A 25,294-nucleotide genomic window follows, 5' to 3' on the forward strand; every position below is an offset into this window, starting at 1 on the left:
CAGGCTGAGTCATTTCTACCTTCTCCTCTCTGTCAACGCTCTCTGGTTTCATTTAAAAGAGACGATCATCAGATATTGTCCAAGATTAAACTTCAGGGTGGATATAACTCGCTAGCAGCCTCGCACCGAGGACCTATCCACGTCATCATTTACCCAGAATGCTTTGTGTGTAAATAAAATGGCTCCATCCGTGTTGAAATAAAATTTTAAAAATTTACTAAACTAAACAACCTACAGTATTTTTAGTCTTTATTTTACAGTTAAAAAATATGTTTATCAAATAAAGTCTAATGTTACAACTAATCGGGGATCCCTTTAATGTGTAATATTATTGCTTAAAAAGATATTAACAATAAACCCACTTTTATTTTCACTTCTTATGTTCTCTTCAGTCATTACAATCATGAAGGCTTGTGAGAGCCTGTTGGACTGACCAAATATGTGACTCGTCCCATTGAACCGAGAGTTAAAACGGAAGGTAGTGAAATTAAATATAAGCAGCTATAATGCAGTGGTAGTTGTCAAAATATGTTAAATAAATACATTATCTGTGGGTCCCTTGCAGGAAATATTTAAAATATAATACTGCAAAATATTTTGAAGCACTTTTTCTGAGTAGTACCATCAGTTAATGATGGGTTTGAGCAGAAAAGGCCTGCTTTCTGCTAGTTTCTGCAATTTTCCCTGTGTGCTAGCAGTGCTACTTTCAAAACCAGCTGGAAATCCCGATATCTAAATATGAGTTAAGAAAGAACGCTGAAGAATACGCTGCAAATAGGATTCAAACTGATTTTCCAGGTGTGTTTATGATTGGAAAAACAAATCAAGCACCATCTCTGGAACAGGTGATGTCAGGATGATTTACTTATTAAAGCATAGCTTAAAGGTCAGTTTGAATATGAATTGAACTCTGATTTGATGAGATGGGTCACACATATTGTTATCAGCATAATATGAATGCATGGTACTTCAGATGCTTTACAACTTATTTTTCCCATACTGATATTGCAATGAAAATTTTTGATATGTTGTGCAGCACTAATTAAGATATCCTCTCTTTAAAATAACAGAATTTATCCTAATTGACCTTTTTCTTTGTCTATTTCTTGATTTGGCCTTGGATTTTAACTACGTTAAAATTATTGTTGCTAAATCAATGTAAAGGACACGAGACATGACTAGACTGAAAAAAATGACCCTAATAATACATCATTAAAAATGAAACACGGATGACTCGGTCGGTATTTTATTGATCTTTCCTTTTCAGATCTTTTCAAGTTGTTCAGTTTAAGTGATTTACTGCACCTCATTAGGGACTTCCTGTTTGAAAGAGGAACAAACATATCCCTGGATGTTGTGTTTAATAATCATCTGTTCATAAATTAGCATGAGATTAAATTCACTACAAACTGGGTCAGTTTCTGCTGAGTCCTGGTTTAGCTCGTTTTCCTTCTGGTGAATTCAGCATTTCTGCTCCCGTGTTTCTACCTTATCTGATGGTTGGCTTCGCTCCGAACTCGCAGCACCTCTTTGCCCTTCAGCTCCAGCTCTCGAGTCAAAGTGTCGATCGTCTCGTTCAGAGAGTGGATCTCGTGGTCCAGGTCGGTGATGCGGTTGCTACGGGAACACAGCTCTCCTTGAAGGTCAGACAACCGAACAAGGAGCTCCTGTTCCTTAAACAGAACATAAACATACTGAGTGATTATTCAAGGAAAAGCAAATTGAAAGGTGTTCACAGGCGTGGTGGATGAGTTTTGCAGTGCAGCTACCTGTTTGTGGCTGTGCTCCATGGCTTTCTCCAGTTCCCTTTTGGCTACGTTGTTTTCTTTAAGGTGGATCTGCTTCAGGTGCTCGATGGCGGTGGCGTGGAGGTGGTTCAGTTCAGCTCGAAGAGACGCTGCCAGGTGAGGAGACAGGATGGGTAAACTCAGAGCATCAGCACTGCAGAATCACAAGGCAATTATTACAGGAAAAACAATGTTTGATAAAATCACAGAGGGGTTGCTCTTCATACTACAGTTAGATCTGCCTGAACTAATAAGTAAAGCAACTTCTTCGGTGAAGGTTGAAACAAGCTGACAGAGGACGTCACGGTGATTAGAAGATTTATCAATAGAGCTGTACGATAATTGGGAGAAACTGACATTGCAATTTTTTCTAACCCTGCAATATACTGTATATTGTGATATGAAAAAATACAGTAATTTTCAACAGATGACTTGAATGACACTTTAAGTTCTGCTGCCATCTTGTTGATGATGAACCTTCACTGATCTTAACTCTGTGTGTGTCTTAGTATGTTTTTGTCTGTATTAAAGAGTTGTTGCTGATTTCATTGTGCTGGAACCTGAGTACGTTTCCTTTTATCGTGCAAACATTAATTGCTTTTTTACCACAAACATGTTGCCTCTGTGTCTATTTCAGTTTCTGTGTTCATCACGCTTTAATATTAGCATTCATGCTAACCATATTTTCCCTCTTCTCCAGTTCTTTGCAAATTTGCTCATCTTCTTCATTTTCATTAAGATCCTCGTCATCTTCCTCCACAGCTCAAAAATTCACCAACAACATTTCTCCAAAACAAAATGAAAGTTTTAGATTTTTTTTTATCACGAAGCTGCACGCTTCCGCTGGCAGAATCTGTCAAAATAAAAGCTGTAACACGTGACCATTTAGTGCAGTGACTTAAAGTGCCTGTGACATTAAATTTTTGTGATAAATGTGATTGCACTTTTGGAAAGATAACATAGATAACACATTGCAAAACTAATTTCACACCACTGAGGTGAACAGTTGTTGAGATATTTGAATGTGAAGGAACAGGAAGTGATGTCAAAGGTGAATGTCTGCATGTAAACAAAGCATTGCTACAACGGCTAACAACACAGACAGCAGGGAATTTTCTGTTTCTCTAGATAATTTTAATCCCTATAAGAGAGAGATGAAGAAAAGTCAAAGTTCAAATATTATTGTTTTAATAAACAAAGACAAGGGAGTTTTTTTTTCTTACAGAGTTCCCCTTTGATGTCACTTCCTGTTTCACTTTAGCTGAGCCAAATTCAAAGGAAAATATGCCAGTTATGTGACAAAATGGTTTAAATCATGTGTTTTATGCCAATTTTCCTAAATATGAAGATATCTTCTTTGACTTTTTGTATTTGAAAGACAGGGATGTCACAGGTACTTTAAGGTTTAGTGGTTTTATCCTTTGATAACTCGATTTAATTTGCCTCCTACATTGCAGGACTTGTAATGTGACAACTGGTTTCAGGTACGCTGTGATGACGACGCTCAAACGATGTATTGTGCAGCTCCACTAATCAGTGGAGGCAAGCGTCTTTTCTCACTGACCCAGCTTTGCTTTTCCCTCGTCCTCCAGCTCATATCTGAGTGTCTGCAGCTCCTGCTCGGACTGCTGCCGTAGGATTTCTAACGTCCTCCTGTGGGCCTCCTTCAGAGCATGAACCTCCTCCCTCTGCTCCTGCTTCAGACGCTCCTCCAGGGCCTGGCAGAGGACAGACCGAGAAAGGGCAGATGAAAGAGGAGGAAAGCACAGGAAGAGAGGAGAAACTCAACCAAACGTGATAACATTTAAAGTTTTTAGATCCCTCCTCGTTACACTCACAAACACACTGATTGAGATAAATGAATGCCGAAAAGGCAGACAGAATAGATAAATGCTCCAGTACTACAGCTTCATTCTTTCATCATGAAAGCAGCTTATTTATGCTAATTTGTTTAATAAAATAGCTTTAAACCAGTTTTTAAGGAGCACAGGCCAGGATTATCTCTAACGCCTAAAGCAAAAAGGGTCACTTTTATTTCACTGCAGACAAATACCAGTGAGCCTTAAAACAACAACTGAACTATCAAGATTGTTTAAAAAGTCATAAAATACTTCAAGACTCAGAGAGTGCACCAAAGTACCAATCAAGACATGTTTCATTCATTTCATTGGTCAGCTCCTCCTCTGCGTCGTCCCAACAGATGCTTTTATGTCATCGTTCATTAAACTCGTGTTTTTAGCTACAGTGTGTGATGAAAATATCTTATAAGAACTACACTGCTGAGTTCAAAAAAAATTTAAACGTAGCTGGAGATATTATGAATCTAAAAGAGCGCTAAAACTAAACTCAGCTGAAATCTCACGTGCTGCTCACTGGATTTAAAAGCAGTAATCAAGAGCTGGATTGCTGACAAGATCAAACACGACACATCCTGGAGGCAACAAAATAAAAGTTTACCACGGTTAAAATAAGAATCATTGCTTTTATCAATTTTTTTTATTTGGGGTTGTGATAAAAAATGTAGCCTTATCTGATTTTGTACTGCAAAAAAAGAATAAAGAAAACGAGTTTTTGAGGCACATTTCAAGAGGAAGAGTGCATATTTACTGATGCATATGAGTGTGTGTGTCGTACTCTTATCTGATGCTGTCGGGCCTCCTCCATGGTGCTGAGAGCACAGCAGTGAGCTTCCTGCAATCGATGCTCCCTCCTCTGATGTTCTCTCTGCATCTCTGCGAACAGAAACATGAGGGTTTGCATCGTTACACATCAGAGGCAGACATGTTTCAACTCCCTTCGATGAGCCAGACGACACGACAGTCTGTTCCAGTCGCACAGCGGCGAAGCTGACACTGCCGAGCAGAATGTGATGGCAGCATATTTCTACAGTCGACCCCATTAATCACTTCAAAGTATTAAAGATCTCAAAATTATGGCAAACAGGAGCATATCGGGGATTTTTCAAATGAATTTGATTGTAGAATTTCTATAATAAGCTGCAGTCATAGTTATAATTTAGCGTAATGATTTTGTTTACCTTTAAGCTGTTGGCTCAGTAGCTCCCGCTCCTGGTTGAACTGTGATTGCAGCTGCTGGAGAGAGGACTGAGACTGAGTCAATTGCAGCTCAAGGGACTGTTTCAGCAGTGAAATCTGAACAGAAAAGAGAAAAAAAAAAACTAAAGAAACATTTGGGTTTTATATTCACACAAACCAGAACACAGTTGTGGAAATTGTGAAGTGTTCTTCTGGTCTTAGCCTCAGTACCATTATTTTCTATTGAGCGGTTAGCTTTGCTACCTATAAAGTCGCTCAATAGTTTAGACATCATCCCTACAGTTTTGACACAGAAAAGGGATGTAAAAGTAATCGGCAGGAGAGAAGAAACTACAGTACTGTCCTGGTGTTTGACACTGGTGTCAGTGGTTTTGGTAGTTATTTGTGTTTAACATTTGGCTTGTTCCCTCTTGGTTCTTGTGTTTTATTTTCTATGCTATATAATTTAGATGAGCTACATCAGGAGTTTTGAAAAGTATCACCACCTGTTGGGTCTAAATCTATGGTCTTTCTTGGGTCAGCTCCTCTGTTATTGGTCAACAGACAGGAAGGAGCAGAATCCATGTGCAGATCTACTGTGCATGCTTTTGCTGCCTCCATTTAGCCTAAAGTTTAGTTACAAACAAGTAAGTTTTTCCTCTTTACCTTTGTTTTTAACTAACCCTTAAACTTTAAGCTTGCACAGTCTATCTGCTCATGGATCCTGCTCCTTCCTGTCAACCAAAAGGAGGGGAGCGGACCCAAGAAGGACCACCCACCTTATTTACATAATGAGGCTGAAATGCTTAAGGTAAAGTAAAAACAGGAAATAAAAAGACTTGTGGGAAAAATGAAAAGATTATTTATTTATTTATTTATTTATTTATTTATTTATTTATTTATCGCTCCATTGATATGTTTCTGCTTTTATTACTAATTATGTTAGTTTTGGTCCTCCATAGAAAATGTTATTCCTTTCCCCATAATTTCATTTACCATGTTTTTGGTGTTTTACCAAATGATTTAACAAAAAATATTTTATTCATGTCACACTATAACGATGGCTCATTATAAAAAAATACACCCTAGTAGGCCCTTTAGGAGTCATTCAGACACATTATCCAATTGTGTAAAATTATTAGATTATAATTTGACAACTTCTTCCATCACTACACTTTCAGCAGTTGTAGAGCGTACACACTTTGCTCTAAGTATCACTATCAGAATCTGAGTCACTCTAATGGGGGTCTTCTGCAGCAGAGTTAAGCTTAGTTATACTGCAATACGACATGAGACAACAGGTCAGTGATTGCGCCATTTAGGACGTCTTTTTCCTGACCAAGTATAAACGGGCTGAAGACACGGCGGGTCATATATTATCATAAATACTACTCCTATAGCTCATTGATAAGTATAAAAACAACAATAGTGACGGTTGTGTATTGTTCTTTTTTGCTTTATTTTACTCAGCATTCAGTGTTGTGTTGGGTGAAGAGTCTGAGGAGGAAAGCCTTTTTTTGTCAACAGAGGTGATGGAAAAAAAGGCGAACATCAGATACATGCTCACACGTTCAATAGGATCAAACCAGCTGCTCATCAAAGCTGTTCATCTTGCTAATTTAACAAGAAGTTCTGACAAATCACTCTGTGAGCAGCAAGGTTTGTATCACAGAGTTCTGACTGGGAGCAACGTACTTGATGGCTGTCACCATGGGACAGCAGCGTGAGAGCAGAAGTTACAGTTTTTTTTTTACTCAGCAGGGGGACAAAGACGTGTGACTCAAAGTATAAACCAGCCTTTAGAACCAACTGTGAGCCAACCGGCTTCTGTGCATTTCAATCTAATACATGGAAAAGAGGGGGCGTTGTGTCGCTTTGCAACACAGAAGATCAACAAATGCAGCTGCTGCCCCCACCCACCGCTGACGAAAGTTCTGTTACTTCCAGACGGGGTGGAGAGTGTAGCAACAACACACAGAACCAACTAAACCAAATTAAACAGACTAAAGCTGCAAAATCACTACCCACTTCATTCATCCAAGTCAGGAGAAAATGATTCTTTATGTCTTTATCAACATCTTCACTGTCTTCCCCATGCTTCATAAACTTGTGGTCTATGCCCGGTGCATGCTCGCTGCTGGATCTGAATCAAAGTTTTGCCAAGACCCAATGCCAGCCTCCACCCTAACTCAGATTGGTTAGTAAGTCTATCCGGAGTGGTTGACAGTGAAAGCTGTGCCTCTGTTAGATCCAGAGAAATATCAGTAAAATCTCTGGGTGAACCCATTTTATTATTTTTTTGCAGGTATGTTGGAGATCGACAACGTGAAGTGAGGGCGTTGTTACACAAAACTAAAGAGGGCGTCCCAATGCCCTTATGGCTAAACGCCTGCCGATGGATGTAGGCTCAATACCTGTTGACTGTCTCAGTCTGACTCCTTCCAACATTTGGTACATTTTTCTTTCAAATTTTGTACGACTGTCAAAGATGGGAGTGCTGCCTTCCGGGTCAAAATAACACCTAAGGCCTCCACTTTAGGGTCTTCTGATGGTGTGAAAACCAGGAACAGCAAAGTGGTCTGGGCAGTATGAGGTCAATACTGAGAGGGAAAACATGGCTGACAGTTTTGTGTACTCAAATCTTTGAACTGTAGACAAAATGCAGACGAGTCACAGAAGTTTCTGTTTTTAAAGCAATACGTGCCTCCAGGAAAAGAGCAACTCACTCAAATGGCGGCTCTCGCCTAATTGGGTCAACACCATCACTGTGTCTTTGTTCTTCCTCCTGCACATGCTGCGCTCTGTAATCCTCAGATGAGAGCCTTTTCTCTGCAGACAGCTTTGAGCTCAGTGAGAGTGGAGAGCGTTGGTGGTGATATCGTCACACAGATACCAGCTGAACTGTGGAGATTTCACCACTCGAGTCAGTGAGCTGACAGCCAGACAGTCATCGAGTGACAGCACATTTAGCCAAATAACAAAACAAAACAAAAAAGTAAAAGCCAACAGGCTTTTGTTTTGGGGAGATGTCAGTGGCCATGATTGGCAGAAGTCCCTCAGAGAGTCAGCTCTGCTCCTTCACCCGCCACTCTTCTCCAGTTAAATCCCAGCAGGATTTAGAGCTGTAGAAGCACAACATTAGGAGCTGTAAGGTAAGATGGATTTAAAACGAGAGGATGAGGAGCGGGGCCTGGGATCAGGTTTCTGAGCTTCGACACTGGTGAAAGATTTAAAATGACAGACAGCTGACCTGCTCTGCTACACGCAAATCATTTTTTAATTTATGGCAAAAAAGCTGGACGCAGGAGATTAAGCAAATATCTTCAGAAACCTCCGAGCCTCTAAGCTGTAATTAACTCCATTCCCAAGCACAAACACCTAGGCACACCAGCAGCAGCCTGGGGTTAGAGTCTTTTAATGAAAACATCCTAATGAAAAAGAAGTCATTATAGATAACGACAGCACATCCTAAGGTCTTTCGTGTTTAATAAATAACTTCTTTTCCATTTAAACAGCATGTGGAGCTGCTTGTCTGGGTCAGTTTAGTTTTTACTGAATAATGACTACTACTAATTTTGGTTTCAACATGTGGCTAATGCATCGCATCAATCAAAACTTGTCGATCTTTTGTTGTTTATTTCAAGAATGCACTGTGTGAGGGGCGGGCGGCGAGTTACAGCAGCATCTTGGATACGCTTAGTAATCATACTATTTTATAAATCATAACCAGACACCCAAGTGTCCAAAATATACAAATGCAATTAAGTCCTCAGCTGGAGCACCTTCCATCATCTCCTGTTAAAAGGCTGGGGACTCTGAACGGTTGTTTGGCACCAGAGGTGTCAAGTAACGAAGTACAAATACTTTACCTTACTTAAGTAGAAATTTAGGTTACCTATACGTTAGTTTACACTAATTATTTTTCTGCTAACATTTTACTTCTACTCCTCACATTTTCATGCAGTTATCTGTACTTTATACTCACCTTCACTTTGTACTTACATTTTAAAAATACCTTTGTTAATCATATTTCATTAAAGCTTGCTTTTTATTCCAGTTTGTCATTGGCTAATTAAATAAGAAATCTATCCAGATACATGGCGCCTCCTGGAGAGACTAAATTTAAAAGTGGTTGGATGAGAAGTATAAATATATACCATTCTGATACTTTTTTGTTTGTATGATCCATCACACCTGGACATGATACAAATAAAGTCACGGTGCAGGATCTCAGACATACACATGGACAAAATTGTTGGTACCCCTTGTTTAATGAAAAAAAAAATCCACAATGGTCACAGAAATAACTAGAATCTGAAAAAAAGTAACAAATAAAAATTCTATGAAAATAAACAAATAAAAGTCAGACATTGCTTTTCAACCGTGCTTCAACAGAATTAAGAAATAAAAACTCATGAAACAGGCCTGGACAGAAATGATGGTACCCTTAACTTAATATTTTGTTGAACAACCACTGTGGGTTTTTCTTTCATTAAACGAGGGTACCAACAACTTTGTCCACGTGTGTTTGTAGCCTAGTATGAAGATGACAGAAGTAATGTATATATGAACCTGAAACAGGTAGGCTAGTACAGCCCGAATTTTATTATAACATTAAAGTCACTAAGTCACTAATGTAGTTTGCCATCATCAGTGTGTGAATGTGTGTGTGAATGGGTGAATGTCTATAAGTGTAAAGCAATTTGGGGTCCAGAGGGACTTGATAAAGCACTCTATAAGTTCAGTGCATTTATCATTTACTATGGTCTTTAGAAAAAATATTTTTTTAGGGAGGTATGTTTGTGTACTATAGGTCCCTGTGGTGCAGTCTACACTTTTCTTTAATGTTTTTTTTTCCTTACACTAATTTTATTTTAAGTAGTTTTAAAACCAGTAATTTGACACTTTTACTTGTGTAAAATGCTTGAGTGTATACTTCAGCTTTTACAGAAGTCTTTTTAAACTCTAGTACTGATACTTCTACCCAAGTAATGAATATGAATACTTTTGACACCACTTCTACAGGTAGGTGAACCCATGTACAGTAACTCCGTTGGACTGAGCCCGACTGGGTCAGATGGGTATAGGCCCAGTCTATGGGATAAATCTTGTGCCAGCAGGAATTGAATTTGAATTTCTGAATTTCAAATTGAATGCATTGGTTTGAAAATGAATTTTACTAAATTGAAACTGAATTTAATGGTTTTGAAACTGAATTTAAAGTTTAGAATTTGAATCAATTTGCTTTGAAACTGTATTTTGGTTTTTTAAAAAATTTAGTTTGTCTACTTTCACTTTCAGTTCCATAATTCAATTTCTGTTCTAAAATTTAGATTTTTGTGCCGCACATCCTGGTCCTTGAGAAAGCCAGCCAGAGTAATCAAACACAGATCATCAGATTTATGTTTCTCGTCAGTGAAGCTTCCTTCTGTAATGTAACAGAGTTGATGCAATCCATCGTAAAAGTGACAAAAACAGACAGTTATTTTATCCATCCATCCATCCATTTTCTGTACACGCTTCTTCCTTTTCAGGGTTGCGTGGGTCACTGGTGCCCATATCCAGCAGTCACAGTGCGAGGGGCGGGGTACACCCTGGACAGGTCGCAAGTCCATCACAGCAGTTATTTTATTGCAGTGATTAATTTTGCCTATGGAAAATTTTACATTTACATCACATCATGGATCAGTCAGCAGCAGGTGATCTGCAGCTGAGAGCCATGTTATGAGAGGACTGATCAGTGCTTGGGACCAGGAAGCTCATAGCAGAACCCGCTGAGCATCGGAGTCCCTGGACCCCTCTGCATTGACTCTGACTCTGACTCTGCTGGTTCTGCTCACAGGTGGAGGTGGAGGTGTGTCTCCAGGGTTGAGCTGTGGGCAGATCAGCACAGTCATGACCAGACTTTTTTATTTTTTCAAATTCAATTCCTGCTGGCACAAGATTTGTTCCATACCGGTCACCAGGTACTCGCTGCTGAGCTCCTCCCAAAGCCCTGGCTCCAGGGTGGGTCCTCAGCAACCTATGTTTGGGCAAGGGTCATCAAGCTCTTTGTTGTTTTCTGTTTATTCAAGTAAGATGAATGTAAAGCCAGGTCTTTAATTATAAAACTAGCTGGTTCCCTGGTCCAAAGGTCAGTGACCAGCATTAAGGTAGTTCAGTTTTGCAAACAGACTGTTCTGGAGAAGATTTTAAATCTGATGAACACGTGATGGTGAGTTGGAACAGATGGCATACGGGGAACATTGGCACAGATTTGGAAGACCCAATGGGACCTTAGAGTGGAGGACTGTCAGACAGTACATTAAGAGAGTTTTCCCAATGTCCCAGAAAAGAAAATGGACATAAAGTTTAAGATATTTTACATCCCAGATGGTCTGGCAATGACTGAAGATCCCTTAGGAGGAGCTGGAAGAAGCTGCTGGAGCAACAGAGATATGGACTTTATATTTCACAAAGAATGAATGGATGCATAAAAAATGAAAAAAATATAACATGACCACAGAATATATGCAGATATATTCGCTGTATGCTTCATGGGTGCAGCAATAATTTTCTAAATCACAAGGTTTCTGTTGAGCTTAAAACCCTACGGGCATGTCTGCACAGTTCAGAGGGCTGTGCTTTCATGTGGCTAAAATTAAAAGGGAAAAATAAAAAGTATTGTTCTTTAAAGCCTTTCGAAGAGAAAACACATGCACACTTACAAAAGGCACACAGCGTAATCCTCACAAGTATGTGGCCTGTGACACTGCCTGATGTTTGTTTTCTGCTTCTTTTCCATTTAAAAAGCAACTTTGTATCACAAACAGTTTTCACATCTAACAAACAATTTGCAGAGATGGTCTCAAATTAGAAAATGACCTAGCAATAATGAAACTGTTTAAACTTCTGATGAAAAACAGTTTGTCAAACAAATGAGTTATGGACAATAACAGAGTTGCACACATTCGATGCCAAAGACAGTAAAACTCATGCACTGGTTCAGTCCTAAAGTCTAAGATGCATCTAAAATTTCATTTTTCTTCAGTGTTTTAAAATATATTGACGAAAGCAACTGAAGTATGTCTTTGTGTCTTCGAATGTCAGAATGCTCTTTAACTTTTTATTAAGTAATGGATCCGGTAGGAGTGGGAAAAATGTCTGAAAAGCTGCCAAGCTGGACTTGGAGGTGGTTGGCTCAAACTTGACAGAGAATATTTATCTGGAGCTGCCAGCGTTTTTTGGCAAAATCCAGCCGAGCCCCTCTTTGAAGCTTCGGTTGTGACTCCGTGGAGCTCTGAATTACCCGAAGGGCCATACGCTCGCCACACATGTGAGTCTGAGCAGACAAGCGTCTAGCTTTCAGCCCACCACGAAACCGTTCAAAACCTGAACAGCTCAAACAGTCCAGCCTCTACTTGTTTGCATTTCCATTATAAACTGTGGCTGCAAAGGAAAAAACTGCTGCTTTTTCAATTTCAAACACACACACTTTAGGTCTTCTTCAGAGTGTGTGTATCGATTATTTCAGTGATGCACCCATATGCATAAGATCACAGAAAATATGGCAATGGGGAAAACTAAAAACAAGAAAACCGCTGCAAGAGAAGGGCACAAAAACAGATGTAACATGAAATATAGCTGATTTCTTTCCTAATACTAGCATTCAGCTGGACTCCAGTTTTAAACTAAGGCTGAGTTTACACAATGCTGGTTTTGAGTGAAACCACTCAGACATTATTACTGGACAACTGCATTCATTTTCTCAAAACCTTTGAATCCAGGTCCCAGAGTGCAGATTTTTGGAACCTGCAGGTGAGTGAAAATGTGCACTAATGACGGCTGCAGTCAATTGTTTCTCTGCACTTGTGCGAGTAGATGAACACTGATGAATACTGTTTTATCTAATCACCCTTTTTCAACTTGTAGCAGCAAATAAACCTCTCAGCGCAAAGGAACGTTCCTGTATTTACAATTTTGGATGTAACTATTCATTTTGGACAATAAATTTTCACAAACGTACATCTCGTTGAAAGCCACAAATCACATTCCAAGATCTGGCACCAGTGTTGCCAAATACTGTATACAAGGGTTTCTTTTTTATAAAACACAATTCTAGGGTCAAGGCCCCTCCTTTTTTGTGCACATGTTCACCAATCCCAACATACTTACAACCTCCACCCTCCAAAACACCATACATTCACTCAGCACATAGTTTCAGTCAAAATGCAATTATCTCAAAGCAACAGTAAGATATTTTGGCATTTCCCATCTGGCAACTCTGCCTGGCTTAGAAACTCAGGCCAACAAGTACAGCAATTTTCATATAAAAATGCACGTTTTGCCACAGTTAACATGGGAACAATGCTAATGATACCAGAGGTTGTTCATGTGTAAACAAAAAGGTTGGAGGACATGATGGGGATGACTCTCAGCTACTACCATAATCCTTAAAACAGACAGCTGAAGCCAAATGTTGTGAAACTCAGTGCTCTTTCAGTGGTTGCTTTCTGATTTTAGATTCATTTTAATTTCTTACAGTGTTTAGTTTTAGTGTTTTCTTTGTGTTTACAAGTTTCAGCCGTTTGTTTTGTTTATTCAGTTTTTGGGTTTCTTTGAGCTCCTTGCATCAAGTCTGTATTCCTGGGTCCAAATCCTCTGGAAACTCAGACATTTGTGTTAGCAAATGTCAATTATCTCCGATCTTCAAATCAGGTTGACACATTTTATAAAAACAGGAAGATATACTAGATAGATAACTTATAGATCCTTTGCAGGAAATTATTACAGACGTATTACAGAGCAACTCTTTGTAATTTTACTCTTGATTTATTTCACACAACATGTCATGAAGGGAAGCGTGGGTGAGTCGAGATACTTGCACTGTTTTTTTCAGAAAGACTGTGTCAATTGAAGCTGCCACTCAGACTAGTTCCCAAAGCGTAACGGGGAGCAAAGGTCATCAACTTACACTCTCAAAGTGTCAGAGGATAAAAACCAACTTTTTCACCCACTGTGAGCAGGATCAAAAGGAGCCCCCCCCCCTAATGTCTCATGAGCTAAAATGGCCTCCATTTTCCACAAAAATGAGAAACTGTTGGTTCTTATTGCGTTTTTTTGATATCTCAGTAAAAAATGTAAAAAGCCTAAGCTGTATTATGCCAAACAAAGCAGCAATAAGCAGTAGAAGCTCTTTAAGATGTGCTTTTTACTCTTTATTCAGCTCAGAGGCTGTGGGGAAAAAACTAATTAATAAAGGAGAATTAAACCGTAATCTTGGCTGGATTTTTCTGCACAGCTCCAGATCTGAAAGGTGCTTTTTAAAATCAGTTTTCAATGTCAGTTTTCTTGTTGCTAAAGCTCAAAATTAGTTGATGCTTCTGTCCTGTATTACCTTGAAATCAACTAAACCTTCTTTTTGTTGATTTTGCTGAAACTAATCTTATTCTTGTAAACTTTACTGTTGGTATAAACTGTATTCTGCTCCACAAATACTTTTGATTTGCTTTTAATGATTTAGATATAGATATTTCAGCTATTTCAGGTATCTCCTCTCTTAAACAGTGTTATTTAAAATATACTCTAAGAAACATGTATAATAGGTTGTCATCAGAACAAGGCTGCCCTTGCAAAAGAGATCTGCAATCTCAATGGGATTTGCCTGGTTAAATAATAGTAAAGAAAAAATAAAAATAAAATGCAGAGTTCAACTTTAGCTTTTTCCACTGTTTTTATAATTCTATCTTATAGCTACAGTTCTGACAATTACTAGATGTTTTGCTGTACTGAAGAATGTTAGGTTCAGTTCTTATTAAACTTGGTCAGATGGTGCTGCTGTGGCAGAGTGGTTAGGTGAGTCGTCTTGTACTCGGTGGGTTGCTGGTTTAATTCCCTGTTCCATCTGTTTCAGTCGTGGTTTGGGGCAAAGCACTTCACCTTCCTTGCCTGCTGGTGGTGCTCAGAGGGTTCAGTGGTGCGGTATGGCAGCCCCCGAATATGGGATAAATCTTGTGCCAGCAGGAATTGAATTTTAATTGCTTAGATTGAATCTGAATGTGCATAATTATGACCCCCGCACGTGAACCATAAGCGGGAGTCATATTGTTTTTGTACTGTTTATTCTTTTTTTTTCAGTGACATTTGGTCAACTGTAGCACAAAAACAGCTGCACCAATCAACACGAAATTTGGCAGGACTGTAGATGAGTCTGACCTACACTGCGCCAGTCAACGGTTTTATGATAGACCCCATATTTGAGGAGGGGGCTCCTTTCAAAGTGGGGGTGTTTGGACATGCAAAGATGCTTATAACTCAGAAACTATTCAACACAGAAGCTTCAGATTTATTTTGTTGTTTAGCTCTGATGAAGCTCTATCCATCAGGCCCACCAATCAGTGCCCCCTGACCCAAAAAAATAAATAAATGAAAAAATAAAAAAATACCCCCACCCAAACCACTACAATTTTGGGATGCACCTAGTAGCAGGACATTTATTAGGAATAAAGACTTCTGAGTCCTGGTGCATTTCTGTGTGCGGGGTCATTATGTTGCCACTATGCGGTATCTAGTTTGAAATTGGATGCATTGGTTTGAAAATGAATTTTAATAAACTGAAACCAAATTTAATGGTTTGAAACTAAATTTAAAGTTTTGTATCTGAATAAATTTGCTTTGAAACTCTATTTTGGTTTATTAAAAATTCAGTTTGACTACTTTCAATTTCAGTTCCAAAATTCAGATTTTTTGTGTCGCACATCCTGGTCTTTCAGAAAGCCAGACAGAGTAATCAAACACAGATCCACAGATTTACGTTTCACCTTGGTGAAGTTTCCCTTCTGTAATATAACAAAGTTGATGCAATCCACCGTAAAAGTGACAAAAACAGCTCTTTTATTGCAGTGATTAATTTTACCTAAATGTAGAAAATGTTACAATTTACATCACATTTTGGATCAGTCAGCAGCAGCATCTGATCAATATGTGATCCATGATTAGGCCTGTCGCGATAGTCAATAAATCAATTAATTGCACGATAACTTTTTTTGAGGTCGGTAAAAAAAGACGGCGATAAGTTTCATTTTCCTGCTTGTTTTTTTTACTTCGTCTCTCTCCCTCTCTGTGCTCCACTACACAGAAGCTCAGCTGACTCCTCCCCTCCTGTTTTCTTAGTGTGGGAGGAGCGAACTGTTGCTTTAGCGTGAGAGCTCGTTGCTAAATAAACGCTTCAAAGCAGAACGCGGCTGCAGAAGTGTCGGAGAACTAGAGCCTGGATTTCGCTGCGGAGGGAGGGAGGGAGAGAGAGACGGAGTGAGACAGAGAGACAGAGAGAGAGAGAGAGAGAGAGAGAAAGAGAGAGAGAGAGAGACAGAGAGAGAGGAGGAGGAGAAGGGGTGGGGGCTGAAACTCCCCTAGACCCGCGACAAACTCGTCAAGACTTTACCTGTAGCTCCCAAAAATAACAGGAAACATAAACACACCATCTGTGTTTTAACTAAACCCCCAAAAAGCCTGTAGCTGTCCCAACAACTCATGAGGAAAACTCTGAACTGTCTGATTTCCTCCCCGCAGCGCTCTGACTGTCCCCTCCTCACACACACAGACACACACACACACACACACACACACACACACACAGACACGTTTGTTCTTCTATCCTCATGGGGACTTTGCATTGACTTTCATTCATTTACCAGTATTTTCTATTACCATTTGACCCTAAACCTAGCCTACACTTTACATGGGATGTGAACTAGGCTTATGTCCCCATAAGAAACAGTGGGTCCTCACAGGCTGTGTAGTTTGCTTATTGTTTATTTACTGTCTTAGTAGTGTGTGGTGTTTAATTTACATTTTGTTGTTCTTTGTTTTATTTATTTTTTATTCAAGTGCATTTTTTGTTAGAGACTGAGAGTCCACTTTGTTAAACATTCTTTTAAAAATGAAAGTTTATTGATTTATTACACTTACATATTATGCTTATATAATTATTAGTTGTAAAACGGTCACCAGGCAATATTATCGTTTATCGCAATAAATTTTGAGACAATTAATCGCCCAGCAAAATTTGTTATCGTGACAGGCCTATCCATGATGTGATGTAAATGTAACATTTTCTACATATAGGTAAAATTAATCACTGCAATAAAATAACTTTGTCACAGTGGATTGCATCAAATCTTACATTATAGAAATTAAACTTCACCAAAGTGAAACAAATCAGTGGATCTGTGTTTGATTACTCTGGCTGGCCTTCTCAAGGACCAGGATGTGGGACACAAAAATCTGAATTATGGAACTGAAAGTGAAAGTAGTCAAAGTGAATTTTTAATAGACCAAAGTACAATTTCAAAGCAAATTAATTCAGATACAAAACTTTAAATTCAATTTCTATTTAGTAAAATTCATTTTCAAACCAATGCATTCAATTTGAAATTATGCACATTCAGATTCAATCTGAGCAATTCAAATTCAGTTCCTGCTGGCACAAGATTTATCCCATGGCGCACCCACTGTCAGTGTGCCCCAGGGCAGCTGTGGCTACAATGTAGCTTACCACCATCAGTGTGTGAATGTGTGTGGGAATAATTGAAGTCTTTGAGTGTCCTAAAAGCGCTATACACGTTTGATGTATTTTTATTATTAAATTTTATTCAAGTCTTGTATAATTTTTCATTTATTTATTGTCATTTTATTAATCCCCCATGTAAAAAGATTTTTATTAGGTTAGAATGTGGTTGTCATAAAATGTAAAATTCATAAATCAAAAAGAAAAATAAATAATAAAAAATGCAAAATAGAGTTTATACCATCAACTACAGATATGTTTTCTGATCCACACCTAGCTAAAACTCTGTCCCCATTTGCAGGTTCTGTGAGCAGAAGATGTTTTCTCTTCATCTTCTCAGCAGAACTCAGTAAAACCCACCTGTTCCAGCAGATCTTCAACTTTCCTCTGCCAGCCCTCTCTTGCTGCCATCAGTTCCAGCTCCTTCTGCTGGGACAGCTGGGTCAGCGCCGCCTGTTTGTCCGCTTCATATTCCTCTGTCAACTCCTCCCTCAACAAGCGCACTTCCTCTCTGTTTAAACAGACCGTTGAAAAAAACACATCTGTAAAACCTGCATGTATTATTTCATATTTGAATACTACTTGGTCTGATTAGAACAAATGCAATCGTGAAAAGAAGGTGAGAAATGAATCCGAAAACAAAGGGAGTAAAACAAAACGGTGAGGCTGGCTGTGTTTTTCTCACCTCAGCGCATCTCTCCATTTCTGATCCAAGTCGTCAGCCATCTTGTCCATCTTCTGTTTCTCCTCCGTCCTGATGGCCATCACTCTGGCCTCGTGCTGCTGTTTCTGGGTTTCAATCTCCTCCTACGAACAAATGCAGGAATCTCAGCCGAGACGCGTCATCTGTTGCCTAATTAAACCTTGTTAAGCCAGAGCCTCGTTTGTTTTGTAATCATCCTTCAATTATACCATCTTACATCCAAACACATTCGGGAATACATATTCACTCATAATTAACAGGCCAAAAATGCATGCAAAAAAATGTAGTGTATTTGTTGTAGTGTAGAGTCAAATAAGATGTTCAAATCATAATAATAAAAATGTAAAGCTACTAAAATTACCACCATGTTTGTCTCTGACCACGGCCCATTTCAGCGGCAGCAGCTGGATGACTCATCCTGTCATCCCCACCTAAACACCTCCTCATAAACGTAGTAGCTGCTGGGCATTAATAATGTGCTGCTTTGGAAGCGGGCTTCATCGGGTCGGCCGTTTCCAGCAGCTGAAGAGGATCCAGGGCTTATGTGCCGAGGAGCTCATTAAAAGACCTTTAAATGCTCTAATTTCTGGCTGTGAGGGGGAAAAGCTCGCATGAGTGATCCGAGCCAGACTCTGCTGCTTGGGAGCCCAAATTATGATCGTTTGACATTTCAGCGTATCTAAGTATGATTTAGATTGGTGCTTTCGTTCAAGAGTATATCAAATTTTGGATAGAAATTGTAGGTTTTTTAAATATTGTATTTTTTGTTTTTAAGAAATCAAGCAGCAGGTTTGGACTATAATTGTGGTTCAGCCTAACGGGTAAAGAAGTCTGTTCCTGAAGATGATTCTGTGATAAGCTGAATCTGTGTAATGATCTTATGTCGGTTTTGTTGCGAGTTTAAGTCTGACAAGCTTGAACAACAAACCCCTGATGCTTGAAAATCTGCAGAACATTTCAACAGTCATTTCAGTTTGGTTCATACCCACTAAACCATATTTACTATGTCCAAATGCCTTCTGAAATTGTTTGTGGAGGAAGCAATTATGAAGTTTAATATAGTAAATGCTGACTCAGCGTTCACATTATTGTTTTGCAGTTAACAGTTTCTTCTGTAGCATGTTTTCTGCCTTTGAGGTATCTCTCATTGCATTGAGAGCTCTTGAAAAACTCTTGAATCTTTGGAAAACTGCTCTGAAATCTACTTTAGCTTACACTTAGTTACTGTGTTGCTAATTTTAGCTCTTAGCTACTGTTTTGGTATTTCTTGCGACTGTTCTGCTAATTTGAACTTTTTGCTTCTGCCTTGCTGGTTTTTGTGTTCAGCTACTATTGTGACAATTTTACATTTTAGCTACTTGTCATTTCAGCTTTACGCTGCAGTTTTGCTCATTTTAGCATCTAGTTGCCGTTTTGCTGGTTTTAGCTTTCAGATACTGACAGTGTTAGCTTTAACCGTCTGATTACTGACCTCTGCCTTCTGCTTTGCTAGTTTAAGCTTTTAGTTACTGTTCTGATATTTTCAGCTTTTAACTATTTGCTAATTTCAGCTTTAAGCTACTGTTTTAAAAATTAGAGCTTTTAGCTTCTGTTTTGCAAAAATTAGCTTGTACATAGACCATTTTTTAACATAGTATTTTATGGTTATTTGCTAACTTATTTAGCATCAGCAGCTGACTATAGTACTTCTTAAGCTTTTTTTAACCATGCAATTCCCACTGAGATCACAAATCTCTTTTGCACAGGAGGCCTGTGCCTGAAGGCAATCTAACCTGCACGTTTTGTCTGTGGGAGAAAACCAGCAAGAGGATTGAACCCAGAACTTTCTTGCTGTGAGGCATCAGTGCTTGCCAACCACCAAGCCATCATGTTGCCAAAGAGCAGATAAAGAAGCTTGATTATAATATTTCTGCAGTAATAACTGTAATGCATGATAGTGTTAATATTCAGGTAAAAAATAATAATAATTGGCTAAATTGGTTTAAAGCTTTACAGACTGGAGTTGTTTTAAGTTGGCACCTATCTGCTCTGGTCTGATTAGCCATTAGCTCGTCAATTGTTTCTTTAAACTGTTGTTCGAAGAGTCTTCAGGTTTTCTTTTGGTATTAGACACTCGATTACTTTATGTCTCTTCAGACATACCTGACATGTTTCAGACAAAGACAGAAGTAGAACACCGTAACAAGGAAACCTCGAGACTATATTACACACAGAGGTTAGACAATGAAACTGAAATACCTGGTTTTAGACCCTAACATCCCTTTCAGACAGCTTCCTCTTGTGTCCACAGTTAATCCTGTTGGATGTGGTTGGTCCTTCTTGGTGGTATGCTGACATTACCCTGGATACTGTGGCTCTTGATAGATCACAAAGACTTGCTGTCTCAGTCACAGATGCTCCAGCAAGATGAGCACCAACAATTTGTCCTCTTTTGAACTCTGGTATGTTGCCCATAATGTTGTGTGTTTTGCTATATTTTAAACAAAACTGTGCTCTTACCCTGCTAATTGAACCTTTACACTCTGCTCTTACTGGTGCAATGTGCAATTAATGACGATTGGCCACCAGGCTGGTCCAATTCAGCCATGAGACCTCCCACACTAAAATGACAGGTGTTTCAATTTCATTGTCTAACCCCTGTATAGACAAAATGAGTTTTATTGGAATGCTGTTCTACGAGTTTATCTACAACAACTAAGATGTTGATTGTTTAGAACTTTTCTACTTTAGAAGACCTGAACTTTTCACTTGAACTAAAGTATAAACCTCCCCTGAATAAAAGTTATTATATTTGTTCAGTATTAACATTAAAGTCTAGAATATAAAGAGGTATGATATAGATTATAACTGTTACAGTTTTCCATTACAGCAGCAGGTTTAGGTCTATTTTCTCTGTTTTACATGAAGCTTTAGGAGTTTGCAGACTAAAGCTCAGGTGGCTCTAAATGTCAGACTTTCCAGTTAGTCTTAAAAGTTGTAATAATTTATCGGCTACAAATAAAACCTTCTACTGAAGTTATCTAGGTCAGTGGTTCCCAAAGTTGGGATCAGGACCCAAAGTGGGGTCCTGAAACATCAAGGTGGGGTCCTGAAAAGATTTTCTATATTAATTACATTTTTGCCTTAGTTGCCTAGAATGTATAAATGTAGAATAATAAATATTGTTACTATGCCCATGTTTAGTTGACCTGATACAAACGTTTATCATCCAAAAATAGTTGGGGGCACAGGTCTCTGCTACTGTTATTTTGTGGGACAAAAGCTGAAAAGTTTGGGAACCACTGCACTTCAGAAATCAATTTAAAGGGTAATAAAATAATAGGTGATGTAATATTTTCCCTATAATTATTACAAAACACAAAATAAGTAAAAATAATTATTTATATTTGTGTAGCCTTTGTTTTTAGGGTTATTAACTAAGTTTGTGTACTTAGACTAGTAATATTTGGGGTCACACGTTTTTGCAACAAATTTTTTTTGTGGGACAAAAATAATATTTTGGGAACCACTGATCTAGGTTATTTGTCTCTGGTGTAGCTGCAAGAACTCGCATACAGAACAATTGGTTATAAAATTACAGATAAAACAAAAGTCATAAAAATAAGTTAATAAGTAGTTTGAACTGTATAACATTTTTCCTATGTTACAAAGAAACAATGTCTTATTGCCTTTTTGAACCACGTTTTTTTCTTTTCATTTTTTTTCTACAAAAGCGAAAAGATTCATTCCCTGCCAAACAATAGATGGGCTAAATTTACTGAGTTTTTGTCTGAAATGCAATGAGTTCAGAGTGAATAAAAGGTTGAATTTTCTGCTCAGCTCAAAATTTTAAAATCCAAATCTTTTACTTTATATGGGCCAAAGCGCTGGTAAAAAAGCAGACCACTGCAGTTTCAACTAATTACCACTTTATTCCCACTCTCCCTCGCCATCTCTGCTCGCCACATCACAGTTTTTCCTTCAATTGATCCACGTCCATCGTTCCAGTTGTTCATAAAGTTTAGGTACAAATTGCCACCATTTTCCCCATAGATTCTACCTCCTGCGCCAAACAACTCTTCTCGTCTCATACTGATGGGGTCTTCTTTCAAACACAGGCCCACTCAGCTCATAATGGTGTCATCATCGTTCTCTCACAGCTGGCCCTCAGCGCGGCACTTGTTTTCCTCGTTTCCTGCTCTTCTGCTCTCAAATGCTTCTCAACCCCCTCACTTCACCATCCTCCTCATCCTCCTCTCTCGGTTCCGGAAACAGCGCATCTCACTCCATCATCTGCAAACTTCACTGAAGTTAAATTATACGAAGACGGTCTGTCAGTCAAAATGTTTAAATTAAATAAAAGAAAGAAGGTGAATCAAGTTGCTATACATGAGTTTATAAGAAACGAACTGTTTTATCCCAAAGAATGCAACAAATCCAGGTATGTTTTAGTCTCCAGTTGACTTTTAATCAATGGAACAGAAGCACAACGTAAACACAGTCCTATTTATTCACAAACTGAGGTCTGACTGAGGAATTAACACCATATACCATTCTTGACCAAATGAACTCCCCCTTATAGCCAAAATTTGAAATAATGTGATCTGTTAGCACTCAGAGAGTAGGTTTTGATTATGTAAGACCTCATTTTGTAAGAACAGCGTATTATGTAATAATGTAATAAAATCAGGCTTCAAAATGTAATAAACTCACGCTAAAACTGCGTTATGTAATAATTGATACAAAATGTAATAAAAGTCTTCAACACATTATGTAATAACGTTATTATATTTTGCGGCAATTGTTACAAAATGTGTTGGTATAATAATCTGGTGCATTATGAAATAAACAATCAAAAAGCAGTATTCTCTTCAGCCTAATCAATATAATTGTAAGAACTGTCATGTTGCAAATAGGTACTACATAATTAAATCTTTATAACTTTGGTCAATAAACACTGACCTTCTCATGTTTTATTTACATTTTCAGATTTACTGTCCTGATCCCTGTTACAGAAATTATTCCACTTTGTAGACAACAACTCCCAAAATATATCTAAAATTTAGTTGTACAAACATGTCCACCCCTTCAGACATTTACCTGTATAATGAGCCTTAAAAATCCATAATTTTTGTTAAAAAATCTGTATTATGGTAATCACATGCAGGGGGAGTTGGGGGGGGCAGGTGGACCATCAGCCACGGAGGGGAGGGGAGGGGAGCTGTCTGTGGTGCAGGCGGACTGTCGGCTTCTGTATCAGAACTAAATGAGGGTTGAAGAACTTGTTTCTAGAAATAAGAGTGAGTTAGAAGTGGATAGTTGATGTTAATAATTGATTTTTTACGTCCTACAGGCTCTGACATGTTGAATAAACTAGAAACTAAGTTTTTGAAAGATTCCATAAAACATGAAAAAAATCTGTGAGATTGCTCTATAAAACCATATACATAAGAATTTGACTTAAAATGCAAATAAAAGATGAGAAGTTTGGTGTTTATTGACCAAAGTTATAAAGATTTAATTATGTAATATTTGCAACATGACAGTTATTACAAGCATATTGATTAGGATAAACAGAAATACTGGTTTTTGATTGTTTATTATATAATGCACCAAATTATCACACCAACACATTTTGTAACAATTGCCGCAAAATGTAATAATGTTATTGCATAATGCATTAAAGACTTTTATTACATTTGTCAATAATTACATAATGCGGTTTTAGCGTGAGTTTATTACATTTTGAAGCCTGATTTTATTACATTTCTACATAATAAGCCATTATTACAAAATGAGGTCTTACAAGCATGACTCTCTGGTACAACCACACCCTATTTTAGGTTATGTAACACCGGATAAGTTATGGTTATTTTTGAGTTTCCAATCATAGTTTGGTCTTAGAGGCCATATTGACCAAGAATGACTCCTAAAATGAATCAGTGGTAAGTGCATCCAGTGATAACTTTAGGGCTGCACCAAACAATTATTTTGATAGTCGATTAATCTGTTATTTTTTCGATTAATCGATTGGTTGATTAGTAGTCAAGAATACTACACCCTCCATCCCCCCACAAGAAGCATCCTGTGGGCACACTTACTGTTCCAGCTCCAGTAAACATCTCATCTCACCTGCTCACACCTGAGAATGTCACTGTTATCCAGTCTCTTCCTTAACAAGTTCCCATAGCAAATTATAATAATGACCTATTAAACCTACCTTAATAGCTTAATCACATGTACAGTATTTCTAACATTAATTTGTGAGATTATAACAAAAATGAAATTAAATACATAATAAACTGCAAGTAGTCTTTTAAACAAACAGTTAATGCACAAATAACTCTAAATAGCAGCCTCCTCCCCAGCATGAGGGGCTGTTAACCGGCCCTGCTGCAAATCCAAAATAAACTGAAGAACTTTGTTTGAAGAAACATTCAGGTGCATCAAAGTAAAAAATAATCAATCCTGTTTGAAAATCTTGCTGGATCTGGCCATCCAAAAGTTCAAATAAGACGTAAGTAACCATTTCAATAAAACAGGAAAAGAGGAGACAGGATGCATTAGTATAATTCAGTGACTGTCATGAATTCGGTTTTTCAAGTCACGTCACAGCCATGTTTCACTCATTGCTCTACCCCTCCCGTCACAGAAACTCTTATTATCACTCATGCTTCTCACCTGTGTCTCCAAGTATATAAGCTTCTCTCCTCCACTAGTCCAGCGCCTGATTATTGAACGGTTCGCCAAGTAAATGTCTAGCATTCCAAAGCCACGTCTCGTCTTCCTGGTCACGGTCCCTTTTCTGGTTTTTGGTCTCACGTCTTCTGCCTTGTCCCTGAATGGAACTTCTTCTGATTCTGACTTCCTGGTTTTGACCCCCAACTGCTCCCACGGATTTTTGCCTCCAGCCCGAGTCCTTGTCGGATACCTCCAGTCATCTGTCGCCCGGCTCTCGACCACTGCTTCGGCTCATCGACAAAGAGTTAAGTCCGCCCCTCTTAACACCAGTCTGCCTTCTGCCTTCCTGTGTATGACCCCGTTCAGTCCTCAGAATTCGTCCATGCTCCAGCGCTTCGCTTCGTTTCAACAACACGGAAATCTCCGCAAGACGTTCCCACGTCTCCCTCGTCTGGTTACGTCATTCAAGGGATTCCCCCGGAAGTCCCGCTCTCTAAAAAGGTTAGTGACTCTTTTTTTCTAAATCCACAAGCTCATTGTCCCTCCGAGTCACTAACCTCAT

The 25,294-nt window shown here is 38.6% G+C and overlaps 1 protein-coding gene and 1 long non-coding RNA gene across 6 annotated transcripts in view; one reads left to right on the forward strand and one right to left on the reverse strand.

The window, feature by feature from the left end:
* fam184aa (family with sequence similarity 184 member Aa) overlaps positions 1 to 25,294 on the reverse strand; it is a gene marked incomplete at both ends in the record, with an annotated part of 81,365 nt that overhangs the window by 2,789 nt on the left and 53,282 nt on the right. For 3 of the 5 annotated variants that reach the window (XM_014020023.1, XM_014020021.1, XM_014020019.1), the window contains 7 exon segments: positions 1,489 to 1,694; positions 1,770 to 1,897; positions 3,352 to 3,505; positions 4,422 to 4,519; positions 4,825 to 4,939; positions 17,730 to 17,880; positions 18,055 to 18,176. In XM_014020023.1, the coding sequence (XP_013875477.1) occupies positions 1,489 to 1,694; positions 1,770 to 1,897; positions 3,352 to 3,505; positions 4,422 to 4,519; positions 4,825 to 4,939; positions 17,730 to 17,880; positions 18,055 to 18,176 (974 nt within the window). 5 annotated transcript variants of the gene reach the window in all.
* Positions 23,818 to 25,294, forward strand: part of LOC106525703 (uncharacterized) — a 3,554-nt gene continuing 2,077 nt past the window's right edge. Inside the window, exon 1 of the long non-coding RNA XR_001311155.1 lies at positions 23,818 to 25,233. This is a non-coding gene — a long non-coding RNA (uncharacterized LOC106525703). The remainder of the gene's footprint in view (positions 25,234 to 25,294) is intronic.

The sequence above is a fragment of the Austrofundulus limnaeus genome, unplaced genomic scaffold, assembly GCF_001266775.1.
Source record: "Austrofundulus limnaeus strain Quisiro unplaced genomic scaffold, Austrofundulus_limnaeus-1.0 Scaffold238, whole genome shotgun sequence".
Classification (NCBI taxonomy): domain Eukaryota; kingdom Metazoa; phylum Chordata; class Actinopteri; order Cyprinodontiformes; family Rivulidae; genus Austrofundulus; species Austrofundulus limnaeus.